This window comes from Penicillium atrosanguineum (genome assembly GCF_028827265.1).
Source record: "Penicillium atrosanguineum strain IBT 20685 chromosome Unknown utg000001l_segment0_segment0, whole genome shotgun sequence".
Lineage (NCBI taxonomy): Eukaryota > Fungi > Ascomycota > Eurotiomycetes > Eurotiales > Aspergillaceae > Penicillium > Penicillium atrosanguineum.
This window is the reverse complement of record NW_026623133.1, coordinates 1862217-1875556: the sequence shown is the minus strand read 5'-3', so window position 1 is coordinate 1875556 and position 13340 is coordinate 1862217. Positions and strand designations below refer to the sequence as shown.

General features: G+C 51.9%; 5 protein-coding genes across 5 annotated transcripts; 2 read left to right on the top strand and 3 right to left on the bottom strand.

Moving 5' to 3' along the window:
- Positions 1-73: 73 nt before the first annotated feature.
- On the top strand, positions 74-2739 carry farB1 (putative C6 transcription factor (Ctf1B); the record flags this gene model as incomplete). Its single annotated transcript, XM_056880781.1, has 3 exons — positions 74-270; positions 360-535; positions 590-2739. The coding sequence occupies 3 exons, from the start codon at positions 74-76 to the stop codon at positions 2737-2739; spliced, it is 2523 nt and encodes an 840-aa protein (XP_056746019.1).
- Positions 2740-3837: 1098 nt separating this feature from the next.
- Positions 3838-5869, bottom strand: N7443_000724 (S10 family peptidase; the record flags this gene model as incomplete). The annotated part of the gene is made up of 8 exons (XM_056880780.1): positions 3838-4484; positions 4538-4691; positions 4744-4911; positions 4958-4973; positions 5031-5154; positions 5206-5322; positions 5369-5473; positions 5530-5869. The coding sequence occupies 8 exons, from the start codon at positions 5867-5869 to the stop codon at positions 3838-3840; spliced, it is 1671 nt and encodes a 556-aa protein (XP_056746018.1).
- A 1195-nt stretch (positions 5870-7064) lies between these two features.
- On the bottom strand, positions 7065-8153 carry N7443_000723 (S1/P1 nuclease; the record flags this gene model as incomplete). The annotated part of the gene is made up of 2 exons (XM_056880779.1): positions 7065-7971; positions 8023-8153. 2 exons carry the CDS (start codon positions 8151-8153, stop codon positions 7065-7067), a joined length of 1038 nt encoding a protein of 345 aa, XP_056746017.1.
- Positions 8154-9341: 1188 nt separating this feature from the next.
- N7443_000722 (unc-93 family MFS transporter) lies at positions 9342-10979 on the bottom strand (the record flags this gene model as incomplete). Its single annotated transcript, XM_056880778.1, has 2 exons — positions 9342-10292; positions 10344-10979. 2 exons carry the CDS (start codon positions 10977-10979, stop codon positions 9342-9344), a joined length of 1587 nt encoding a protein of 528 aa, XP_056746016.1.
- Positions 10980-11762: 783 nt separating this feature from the next.
- Positions 11763-13110, top strand: N7443_000721 (N-acetylglucosamine-6-phosphate deacetylase; the record flags this gene model as incomplete). Its single annotated transcript, XM_056880777.1, has 2 exons — positions 11763-12134; positions 12202-13110. The coding sequence occupies 2 exons, from the start codon at positions 11763-11765 to the stop codon at positions 13108-13110; spliced, it is 1281 nt and encodes a 426-aa protein (XP_056746015.1).
- Between the last annotated feature and the right edge of the window lie 230 nt (positions 13111-13340).

Here is a 13340-nt window from a genome sequence, read left to right as displayed (position 1 = left end):
CCTTCGTGGCATTTCTATTTTCTTGAATTCGAATGTACCACATTCGCCCCCGGTCATTATGAGTAGTACCACTATGACTGAAGAGTCAGGGAAACGCAAGGCCTCTGGCCTTGCCGCCCATAACCGTCCCGTCAAGCGACGAGCTTCAAAAGCCTGCTGCTGCTGTCGTGCTCGCAAAGTTCGCTGCGACGTGGTAGAAAATGGCTCGCCCTGTACGAATTGCCGCCTCGATCAGGTCGAGTGCGTCGTGACTGAGAGCAAGCGGAGAAAGTACGTTTTGAAACCGACTCCCTACAGGAGAACAGAGAAAAAGAGAAAAAAAACCCCCAAGCTAATGTAGATGTTTTTTGTACCTGCAGGAAGTCGCGCGTGGAGGTTGAAAATCCTCAAGCTTCGGAGTCGCCCCGTGATGAATCCGAGGACGCGTCACTATTTGGTCGACTTGGCGAGATTCAGATGCCCGACATGGTGCCTACTTCGCCCTCGACGAACTCCGTTGATATCGATCATGGCCAACATATGCCGCATCTTCTGTGTTCGTAGTCCTCAACTCCGAGAAACATTTAATAAAGCTAACCGGCTTCGGCAGATCAATCCCAGAACACTCGCGTTGGTTCCGATGAACGATACCGTCGCCGAATGGCTTCTAACCCGGCCGTTCCTTCCACCATGCCGCTGGCCAATGCCACTCTCCAGATCCAACAGTTGCTCGACCCGTCCTTTGGAAACAACCGTACCGCGAATGGCTACCTTCCCGACTACATCCGAGGTCTGCCTGCTCGACTCACAAAGGACGACATCGACTACCTGGCCGCCAAGGGAGCACTCTCCATTCCCGATGTGAGCCTGCGAAACGAACTCTTGAAGGCCTACGTTCACTACGTCCACACATACATGCCTTTGTTGGATCTGGAGGAATTCCTCCAGACCATCGTGCAGAATGATGGAGTCCACCGTATCAGTCTGTTGCTGTTCCAGGCTGTCATGTTCGCGGGAATGGCCTTTGTTGATATGAAACACCTCAAGGCCGCCGGCTACCAGTCTCGCAAGGCGGCCCGTAAGATCTTTTTCCAGCGTGCTCGATTGCTCTACGATTTCGACTACGAGGTGGACCGCATTTCTCTCGTCCAATCTCTGCTTCTGATGACTTACTGGTACGAGACGCCCGATGACCAGAAGGATACCTGGCACTGGATGGGTGTCAGTCTGTCTCTAGCTCACACCATCGGACTCCACCGTGACCCCGGCAACTCGCGGATGGACATGCGCCGCCAGCGGATGTGGAAGCGGATTTGGTGGAGCACGTACACTCGTGACAGATTGATTGCTCTGGGCATGCGACGGCCGATGCGTGTCAAGGACGACGACTGTGATGTGCCCATGCTCACTCTTGACGACTTCGAATTCCATTCTTTCTCGCCCGAAATTGTGCAGATGGTTGGAGATTCGGAGATCCTCCAGAACGTCAGCCACCAGCGAGAGCTGGCATTGATGTTCATCGAGAAGGCTAAGCTCTGCCTCTGCGTGAGCCATGTACTCTCCGCCCAGTATTCCGTGCTTAGCCACAAGTTTGGCGGCACCATGGAGACTACCATGATGCTGGTTCCCAAGAAATCCACTGCGGAGACATTTGAAGTGCGACGCTGCGACCAGGAACTTGAGGATTGGCTTGCGAATCTTCCCGTGGAAACCCAGTATCAGCCATCTGGAGTCTCGAAGCTGCCGGAGGCCAACGAGGTGCTCCACTCGCACCGTGCTCTCCTGAAGATGGTCTACCTCACTACATCTAGCGCCCTGCACCGCCCGCAGGTCCTCCCTGCCATTCCCTTCCCATCCATGGACGCCGAACTGCAGGAGATGTCTCGCAACAAAGTGCGATTCGCCGCCGTGGAAATCACCAACATCGCCCATGATCTCCACACCCTGGACTTGACCCGATACTACCCTACAACCGGTGTCACAGTCCTTCTCCCCGCCGTCATCATCCACCTCCTGGACATCAAGTCCACCGACCCAACCGTGCGCATGACCAGCCTCCAGCGCTTCTACCAATGTATGCGCATTCTGCAACGCCTCCGCGAGATCTACGCCTCCGCCGACTTCGCCACCTCATTCCTGGAAGCCGCCATTCGCAAGGCCGGCATCCAACTCACCGTCGCACCTCAAGACGTGCAATCGCGCTCCCGCAAGACCACCAACAGTAACGACCCCTTCGACCTCCTTCCTCGCGCCAATGCCCTGACACCCCCGCCAGATTCCCTGGCCCAGAAGATCCCGGATCTCACCTACCCCAAACCAGCTCCCGCAGGCGGGTGGCCTACTGGGGACCTATTCGCCTCCACCCCGCCACAGTCTGACGGCAGCGAAAACGGAAGCACAAACAACCTCAACCCCCGCCACAACAGCACCGACGCCTTCGCCATCCCAGAGCTGAACTCGGAAATGAGTCTCACTGAGCTGATGGATCTGGCCAACGATGCCGAAGTCACCCAGAATGACTTCGACGCGCTGATCAACTTCGACGATGCGGCTGGAAATGACCTCTTCGACGATAACCAGCCTGCCGAGGATAAGGGCTTTGATTTCGACGTGAATGTCATGGGCTTTGACACCGATCCTAAAGCTCTCGATTTTGCGCATCTCGCTGAACGCGAACGCACCACGGGCCCCGACGCCGAGGCTGCGCGGCCCGGTCTGACGGCTGATCTTGACACGGATCTCGGGATCATGGATGAATAAACATGTGCTTCCATTCTTCTTTTGGGTTATTAGCGGTTTTATTTAATTACTGTCTTATTACGGGGTTGGGTGATTGGTGTTTGGCGCTTATCTTTCCCCCTCCCCCTGGAGAGATCGGATTGATTCTGATGTTTTTCGATTTCTTTTCATGACAATGATGATGCCCCTGTGTACTTGGATAGATGGATTTCAAAAAAGAGCATGAGCAATGTGAATAATGGATACCAAGCCTTTCCATCTCCGCCCGTAGATGGTTACTAGTGTAATAATGAGTGGACTCGGCCATGCCGATGCCGAGTCGGTATCACATGCTACTTCCGTTTTAACGCCATTCTGCATGGACATCGGGAATCTGGCCGGGGCTGGCGTCATTCCGGATCCCGTCTCTCAACGGCAAAGGCAGGATCGGCAGGTCAGGTGGTATGGGTATGGAGGCTGAATACCCAGCTGACTGGGATGGTAACATCACGGCGGGTCCGAAATGAGTCCCACGGGGTAGACCAAGCTAAGGCAATTGACTTTCTTGGACCCTGGAGATCTGTCCCTGGATCTTTGGGTCTTTAGTCCCTTTTGGGTAGGCCCCGCGATGGGGGCGATGGGGACTCTCCTGGGCCGAGGTTACTTCCTCTTTGGGCAGAGCCAGTTTGCCTCTTCATTCCGGCTTGTGCACCGTTTGGATGGATAATCTCGGGATTAAAATGTGCTCGCTTGTGAATTGTGTGGACATAATTTTGCTCTTCTGCTTCTAAAAGTCTTTCCCCAGCCTCGGTATTCGTGTGTAGTGTGTCTATGCGGGGCTTAGAATTTTGGACTTTTGGATGAGCCGTTAATTTGGTCATCACCAAGCTCACTAAGTCAAGTTTGAGACTGCTTCTGCAAGAGCTGAACCATATATAATATGTAGACTCTGGGTATATAGCTATAAACTTGAGTAACATTGAGAGGGGAACAAATCAGCCCTGGAGGGACCAAAAGCTCGGGTCTTCTATATGGGCAATCAACAGGAGCTGAACTATTCATTCATATTGGTGGAAGCTCCGATCAATCACAAAACTTTGGAACTTCCTTGCTCAGTATATGTATTGATTATATCTGTATCTACCACTTTTGCTTCTCAGTCGACAATTTCGAAGACCCAGTAGAACTTGGCAGAGCAACCGACGACTGAGTATGCGTCGCAGAAGCCGGCCCACTAGACCCAAACCCAGGAGTCAACTTCTTCTCACCCGTCGGCAGCTCCCATCCATTCAGCGTACGGTTAAACAGCTGCAGCGCCGCAATAGGCTGGTAATAGGGAACCTCATGGCCAGCTTCATACACCCGAGTGAAAGAGAAGTTACCATACTCGCGAGTCTCGCCGTATTCCACACCGTCAACGAGGAAAGGCGCGTACCCGGCGGCTTGGAACTCCTTGCTATGCTTGTATTTAGCTGCGAGGGAGATGGCCTGACCGCCGAACCAGTTGCATATGTAGTCGGCGTCGCCGTAGATTAGGGCAACGCGCACGGGGCGGGAGAGGATGTCTTCGAGGTCTTCGAGGAAGTTGGGCCAGACAAAGTCTCCGGTTTGTTGGAAGGCGAAGTAGACCTCGTTGTTGGATTGGGTGTAATTAAGATCTACGCCGATGGCGTTCAGGACTGAGTCCTTGGCTAGGTAGTCCACGTAGTAGCTCGGGGGGGTAGGGTCTTTGGAAGGGTGGCGGATATCGTAGGTACCACGGCCACTGAATACATAGTATGGACCCTCTGTGATTGGGAGATCAGCAGGGAGTGGTGAGAATAGAAGGAGATCTACGTACCGACGTTGTCACGACACATGTTAGTCGCCTCTGTGCAGAGGGCGTAGTCTGACAGGGAGGTACGGTTGGTCGCTTTGCAGGTCGCGATCAAATCCTGACAGCCATTGGGCATGTTGTTGGCAAACTTCATGTAGTTGTACACAGTCTCGTTGACCTGGAAGATCGTTATTTCGTGTCATTCAGGAAATGAAAGGGTCAGCACTTACTGCTTCGATGCCATAAGTATTGTGTCGTGCAAACTCAGGATAGTGAGGAGCCTGGATAGCCTCGTCAATGATTCCGTTTATGATCCCAAGAGTGTTGAAATCAAGTTGAATGCCGTCCACAGTGCCATTGGCGATCTTCTCGTTCTCTTCATAAAAGTGATCGAAGAACTGTCAAGGTTAGACCAAATCCAACCAAAATTGCATCTTTACTCACAGCTGGCCCATAGTGTCTATCAAATAAATTAGCATTGCCGATTCTCATTCGATTTCATAGGTGTGGAACTTACCCTCCATAGCTCTCAGTCCACAGATTGAAGCTCTTCGACTTGATCTTTGAGTCCAGCTTGGGAAGGCCTCCGAGGAATCCCTGCAGGACTTCCCAGGTAGCTTTAGCAGCGAGATTGGTAGTATCTTCAATTCGATTAGCCCAGAAGTCTTTTTCGTCCGAGATATGCAACTTACCAATCAAAGAAGCATTGATAATTGGGTAGCGGCCCTGGATACCAGCGAAGGAGGCATCTTCAAAGGAGCCGGTAATTGGGTTAAGAGAACCCTCCCCCTCTTCGGAGTATGAGAAGCCTATGGATCTTAGTACGTTTCGTCAAGTACATCATCAACTACATACCTGTGCCAAGGGGCTGGGAAATGAAAAGCATGTTCGAGACCTCATTCCACGAATGGGGGTTGACGTAAGACTCATGCTTCTCGTTGATATGACAGGGCCCCAGCTCTATACGAGACCATATGAGTCAGTGGGTTTAAGCTACTACCTCGACAATATCTCACCTTCGAACATGCCGATCAGCGAGTCACTTCCTGGGCCACCATTTAGCCAGAGTGTAATAGGGGCATTCTCGGGATCGTGACGCGCTTCGAAGAACCAGAAGAAGGTGTGCGCGGTGGGTGAAAGGTCTACGTAGCCAGAGTATGATTTGACACCCGGAGTAGTCTCACAGACACCTTCCTTGCCGGGCTCTTTGTATCGAATCGTGATATTGTTTGCTGTGTGGATAGTCTTCACGCCAGTGGGCTCATGAGGCAATTGACGACGAGCAAATGCATCAAAGTCTACCGAGCGAGCGGCTGCGAGAGGCAGCACCAGCGGGATCAGGCTATTGATGCGCATTGTGTCTCAACGACGCGACTGTTTTCAGAATACTGACAGTCAAGATTGACAAGAAACGGGAAGTCCATCGTTATTTAAATAAGAATCGCATTGTGTGGGGCGAGAAAAGGGTCCTTTGCCGTTGTAATGCAATGGCCAGTCACAATACGACGAGCATCTTTGCTGTGAAGCCGGAGATAGCCGTGGCTCAACAATCGGCAGTCATCATTTCCAGTGCAGGTAAATGGGCGGGGGCCTGCCAAGACCAACAAATCGGCAGGAAGCCAGTCAGGATCTCGTCGTGGAGATGATTTCAGGATCTCCAGAGATCTCCGCAGGAGCTCCGGAGAAGGTAGCATTGCTACCTAGCACGAAATAAGAGGGGAAATCCCCTCAACAAAGGCAGCCAAGGTGGCTCAGACAAGCCCCGCCAGCCTTCTGTAGAGGCTCAGGGAAGTCGCGCGATTCTGATTGACTCGATAATGGGGTGCTGTGCTGGCGTGAGGGGAAAGATCTGCGCCGCTAGGTGAAACACCTGGTAGATTGGTCAACTACCGGTGGAGCCGCGATTCAGGGATGCGATAGCCCATTGTCTGGTCTAGGCAGCCAGGAAACCAAGTTTTGGAGTTGATTCGAAGGAGCGTAGAAGGGTCCGGGGATCGCGAGGAAGGTTTAGTTCCGCGAAGTTGGTCGATGGAAGCAGGGTTTGATGTTGAAGAGTGTCATCTTGTAGCCTCAGGCAAGTTGAATGACCCACTTGGACACTTCGACTATCTGTCACTTTATCATTAAAACAATCTTTACCTCAGGCAGTATCTCCTCGTGATCGTGACTCCAACCGATATGACCATTGGAGTAGTGTTGCGCAACATGGCCATGCAACTCAATTTCAACAAAGATCAAGACCGGTTTGTGTAGATGAGCAACTCAGCTTTCTTCTGCAACTAGCTCTTCGCCCCGTAGACTTGTGCTGGAAATGACGTTTGTCCTAGAACAAAGAGACTATTGGGGACACCATTTTTCCATTGAAAGTGAATGGCGTTACTCTCATACAGCAATGTGTACAAGGCTTTCCAAGAAAAAGGCCTCTAATCATCATTCATTTTTCGCTATATTCACATGCTAGTTTCAGATTTAAAAGCCAGAATTGCGTATAGACAGCTTACGTACGTCTTCGCCTCTACGTGGTCTCTAGAATACTATACTTACCGCTCATTCAGTGAGCATGGTCACGCTTCCCCGAACCACAGCATGACCCATCCATAGCCGCCCTAGCCAGCTTCGCTCGACTCAGCGGACGAGGCTCAGGAAGCAAATCACGACCCATAAGATCTGGAGCAGAATCCGTTCCTTGGTCTTGCTTGACAAAGTCTTCAAGATCGCGCTTGGCGATATCAGAGCTATAGATCATGTTGAGCCAGTTACCGAGACGGTAGCCACCTTTCGCAATTTGTAGCTCGATGGTGTCGATAACGGAGTTGTAGTACGTGGGATAGAGATCGCCGGTCTGCAAAGCTGCAGCCCCACCCGGCATGACAACGGTGCAGACCAAGGCATTTGCATCTGATGCCCATCGGGTGGCCGAGGTAATAGGATCACTGATCGTATCACCCGCGATCCAGCTCGCCGCTTGGGACTTGTAGCTGCCTGAAGTGATCTCGCTGATCAAGGTGTTTGCCCACGTCTGCGCATCTGAAAGGGAGTCACCGCCGATCAATTGTTCGGGCATGTATGTATCCCAGTCCGCGTGGAGATTGTCACTGTAGCCGTTAAAGGTGACCTTGATATCATTACCGCCAACCTCGTACGCCTCGTCGTGCAGCGGCTGCGTTGTATCACCAAGGAAGTGCACAAGGAATCTGACGGCTTCTGCGATATGATCAGAGCTTAGTCGGCCATCGCCTGCACGCTGGGTGTAGTTGGCAATGGCAGAGATCGAGCAGCCTGCACTACCACAGTCGCGTTCATAGTCCACATTGCAGGTTGTCGGAGGGTTATCTTCCGCATCAATGAAGTGCAATGGAGCTGACCATTTGCCCGCGGTAGTTGAGCGATATGTATCAGCCCATGAGGCAATATTAGCTAGATACGAGGTGGAAGTGTCACCGAGGACACTTTGTGCCCTTGTGGATTGTTAGCGCTGGGCAGAGAGATGGTTTGATCTTTAGACCTACCACGATGCTGTGTCAGAGGAAACATAATGTTGGGCAATATATGCAACAGTTGCGTGACCCAAAACACCCCACGCATTTGCCCCGTTGATAACACCTAACGTGACCAGAGCAACCTTGGATAGAGGCGCCATTGCTAGAGCCGATCAAGGGAGTAAGGTGCTTGGTGGCGACAACGTGACTCCTCTCTAGAAAAGAAACAGAAAAATTGCAAAGGCCTAGTAAATCGATCTTAGCTCCTGCAAGGGCCCAGCTGCTTTTTCAAAGGAATATGCCAAAGATTGAGGTTAACTCGACTATTTAAGTGTTCGCGGGGGTGTGACTGTGACTGGTACATGGCAATCTCGCGAGATCACTGGACCAGCCCACGTTACGGCAAAAGGCTAGTGGTTTCGGGCCTCCGCTTATTAGATAAGGGGTCATGCCCGGAGTAAGTCGTCTGATTCGTGGACCTCACTAGTTGGCGCGATCGGCAATGCAGAAGACATCTGCAGGACACCTGAATCCACTGCATCGAGATTGCGCAACTGATCATGTCACGGGTTTGGGATTCCCCGTCGAAATAACTCACATCAAACTCGAGCAAAGCAGAACAGTGCCCAGACACACGTGGAGATGAGATCTCGCTTTTTTGGATTCTTCATGGCGGAAACAAGAAACGAAGTTAGAGCTAGCGGGCTTGGCAGGGTCCTAGCTGCTGCTGACAATGTTAAAACCGCCGGGCCTCCGCCGGATGATGGGGTTATATACATTCTTAGTGTCGGGACTATGGTCTGTTGCCGGCGGCTTCCTGTGCAAGGTCCTGTCAATGTGGCCTTTCCTTGAGGTCGCCGCGCCATTTTATTGATACACCAGTGACATACCCAGATAGATTGCATTCAGGCTAATTCCGGTGGAATTTCAAGGTTTAATTACAGTGGCAGTGTGCTTCTCTCTAAGTCTTTCTTTGTATCTATATTGCAAGGGATATTGTAACAGTATCTATATTGCAAGGGATATTGTAACAAAGACCAATGTGGTAGCGACGGTACGTGAATGCCTGCCTCACATCAACGTCGAATTTTCCAACGCAGGCCCGAACCGTTGGATGAACGGGGGCTTGTAGCGTCAAGAATAGGAGAACGGTGTTCTGAGAAGAAATAAAAGATATATTGTCGATATTCAAGATTGTATAGCACACGGGAAACGATATCAAGTCGAGTCGAAGTGTCGATAATTCGTACAGAGAATCAAACGCGCCGCATAAAATGCATGAAGCCCGTCGCATCCACATGGGGATGTCAGAACAGAATAATGATGTGGTGATACATGTAGCAGGTTTCTTAGGAGGATGTCGCCTTGGAGTCCTCGTGGTGAGGAGACTGGGGCTTCTCCATCTCGTAGGAGTCTTGGGGCACGTCGCCCATGACATCGGCAGCAGTCTCATCGGAGAACTGCAGATCCTGTGCCACGTCGGTGCTGTCCTTAATCTTGAAGAAGATCACGGGCGACGCGATGAGCATGCTGCCAAGGAGCAGACCCCAGCAGGACGCGAACTCGGTCATAAACGCAGTGTTTTGGGCGTCCAGGCGCCACATGCCGGCAGCGCCGGCAGACTGGATGCCCTTATAGAAACCGGCAAAGTTGGCGAGTTTGCGGGCGTTGTTGGACATGGATCCCATGTACCAGTAGGTGCAGGTCTGGAAGGAAGCATCGTAGAAGCCGTAGAACATGTAGAGGAACATAGGGCCAATATAGTTGCTGTCCGACCAATCAGTGAGGCGTGTGATGCTCTCGCGAGTATAGGTCTTCTGGAAGGCATAGCCACCACCCCAAATACCCACTGTAATAGCGAGGAGGATGCCGAAGTTGATCTTGGCACGAGTTGGGCGCGAGAAACATTTCATATCCAGGAGCAGACCGAAAATCAAGGCACCCACCATCTGCATGAGCCAATAGAGGAGACTGTTCAGGGCGCGAGTGCGGACCGTGAAGTAGGCAAGGTTGACGGAGTTGAAGTGGTAGGCATAGAACCAGTTACTGGCCAGGAACATGGGGAACATGAAGACAATGTACGAGTCGCTAATAATGGTCTCCCAAAGGCCCAGGAACTCGGATTTCCAGGTGGGGTTCTTGATCACGATGACACGCGAGCCATCCTTGCGCTTGATGTACTTGGAATCGGCGAGAACCCAGCATAGGGCGAAGCCCACTGCCATCAACACCAGGAAAGCGATATAGGTGCCATTGTTAACTTTGCCGGCCGTGCTATGGATATTTTGACCCAGCGGGACCTGCAATGATTAGCTTCCAGTCTACTTCATGTAAGGGTGAATTCAACTTACCAAGCTACCAATGACACCACCCAAGTTAAAGATAACCCAGAAAACGGCAATATACTTACCCTTTTCATGCTCGAGCGGATAACTCATCATGACGGCTCCCTGGGCACACCAGAGAAGACCGGCGCAGACACCAAGCAGAGCTCCGGCAAAGATGAGGAAACCAGCATTCTGGTTAATATTGTAAGACAGAAGGGCGGCGACATAGAGGAAGTAGCCGAAGCCACCAAGGGAGAGGGTCAATCGGAGTCCGATTCGGTTGGCGATGGAGCCGGCGAAGAAGCCGACGACGGCAAAGGTACTGTACAGGGCCGTGTTGGAGTTGTTCACATCGGTCGGATTGACTTGGCCGCCACCACCCAGACCGCTAACGGCATTGTACATACCGGGACACAGGAAACAGACAAATGAGACAAGAACCAGCTGCGTCTCAGGCGATGCGAACCATGGTGATTCCCATTTGCCAATTTTGAACATCGGCTTGTACATCCACGGTTTCCCGACCACGGCATGGTCCATTGCGGTCTCGGGATCCTCCTGAGCGGAGTAGTTGTTCTTCTGAGGAGACAAAGACACAGAGGCCTCTGGAGTCTCTGTGGTCTCCGAGGCCGAGTGCTGCTCAGGCTCGTGGGACGCCATGGTGGAAGAGGAAGTACCAGAAACGCGATTTGGGGGGCCAAGGAACCAGGGAGGAGGTTTTAGATCAACAATTGGAACAAGGATGTTCAGGAATGTTGGAATTGCCCACGTGAAATATCACGATCCCAGGAGCAATAAGAATGAAGGAGAAGGAAGAAGATGTGAACCCTTTTTTAGCCAATTTTTTTTTAGGACTCAAAATTAGTTTGGGGAAGAACGGAGCTAGTCTTATCGAGGTTTCACAGATAAGTCATAGAAGTATCCATTTCCAATGTCTCGATGATACGTAGGAACAGGCTAGAAATATGGGTGGGTTTCTTCTTATCTCTTTTTCACATCGTGTGATATAATTGCGGGGGATGATGAAAAGATGGAGACACACTGGGGACACTGGAGACTCTGGAGATGAATGAGAGGCAACAATTGGGTTGAACCACGGGCCAGGAAATAGCCGCGATGCGACCGCAAACAGAGTTGTATTCAATTCTGCTGCTTGCAAATGCAACTCTCCGCATGCGGGGACTCCCGTACGGTAATCCCGTTACCTGATACCGTACATGACACCCTTTCCCGTTCCCTTTGCTACTATGAAATAAGCATATACCACATCGGCATGCCGAATGTCACCTGCAGATTTACAATACCTTTTGGGGGGGGGGGGTAGGGGGGTACCAATCTGGAGTGTTACATCATTGTGCAGTCTGCTTTTATCTATTGACTTCCCCCCGTTTTCCTCCGTGTTCCTGGGACCTTGATTTCTTGGAAACAAACACTTCTCTCATCATGCCTGGCAAGACTACCGCTGCCCCGCGCATCACCAAGTTCACCAACTGCCGTCTGGTGCGCGGCTCTAGTCTAGTAGAGCAAGATCTCTGGATCGACTCTCTGACTGGAAAGATCCTCAAGGACCAGGAAGCCTTCTATGAATTGCACCTGTCTCCCGATGAGATCATTGATCTCGGTGGCCGCATCTTGGCCCCCGGCCTGATCGATGTTCAGCTGAATGGTGCGCAGGGTTTCGACTTCTCCGTGCCCTGTGATACCAAAGAGGAATACGATGAGGGTCTGCGCATGGTCAACCGTGGCCTGGCTCGCACCGGTGTCACTTCCTACCTGCCCACCCTGGTCAGTTCGACTGCCGAAGTCTACCACAAGGTTCGTAATCCTCCGACTCTGACGAGTCAAATTGGAGACGAACGTGAGGCTGACAAAGTATCAATAGGTGCTTCCTTCCCTCGGCCCCAAGGGCGCCAACCACCTCGCACAAGATGGCGCCGAGTCTCTCGGAGCTCACGCCGAGGGTCCCTTCATCAGCCCTGGCCGCAACGGTATTCACAAGTCCGAGGTGCTGCAATCCGCCCAGACCTTTGACGACCTGTACTCTATCTATGGCGCCGACAACCTGGGTCCCGACAGCCCCATCAAAATGATCACTGCTGCCCCAGAGGTGGGCAACATGATGGCCCAGATCCCCGAGATCGCTAAGCGCGGCATCATCTACTCTATCGGCCATTCGGACGCCACCTATGAGCAAGCCGTCTCAGCGACCCACCAGGGCGCGCGCATGATTACCCACTTGTTCAACGCCATGCGTCCCTTCTACCACCGCAACCCCGGCGTGTTCGGTCTGCTCGGCCAGAGCGAGCGTCGTCGCCCTTGCTACGGCGTCATTGCTGATGGTATCCATCTGCACCCTACCTCGATCAAGATCGCCTACAATGCACACCCGGATGGCCTCATCCTGGTCACTGATGCCATGCGTCTGTGTGGTCTGCCCGATGGTGTCTATGAGTGGACCAACGGAGAACGCATTGTCAAGACCGGTGCCCGTTTGACCCTGGAGGGATCCGATAAGATTGCTGGAAGCTCTGCGACCCTCATCGAGTGTGTCAACAATTTCCGTCGCTGGTCTGGTGCGTCTACTGCGGATTCCATTAACGCTGTCACGGCTACCCCCGCGCGCCTGTTGGGTCTGGAGGGTGTCAAAGGATCCCTCGAGAGTGGAGCCGATGCCGATCTGGTCGTGCTGGGCGAGACCAACGATCCATTCTCTGGCAACACACTCACCGTTGACCAGGTGTGGAAGTTCGGTGTTAAGATCCATGACACTGATAAGACTGCGGCTGTTTAAGACCGAGGTCCAGATCTTGCTTATTTTCATTTGTTCTTTCCTTATCGTTGTCTCGGGGTTAGCATCTCTCGCATCTTTCCTTATCTACCGGAGCTCTAAGGCGTTCGGGTTATCCAATTGCATGCACCGTCATAGAACCATTCAGCATGGCCAGAGTTTCATTTTACAATTCAGAATAAGTAGACCTTTGAAATCAAGAAATTGTCCAATTGTGATCTCCATGTATATCT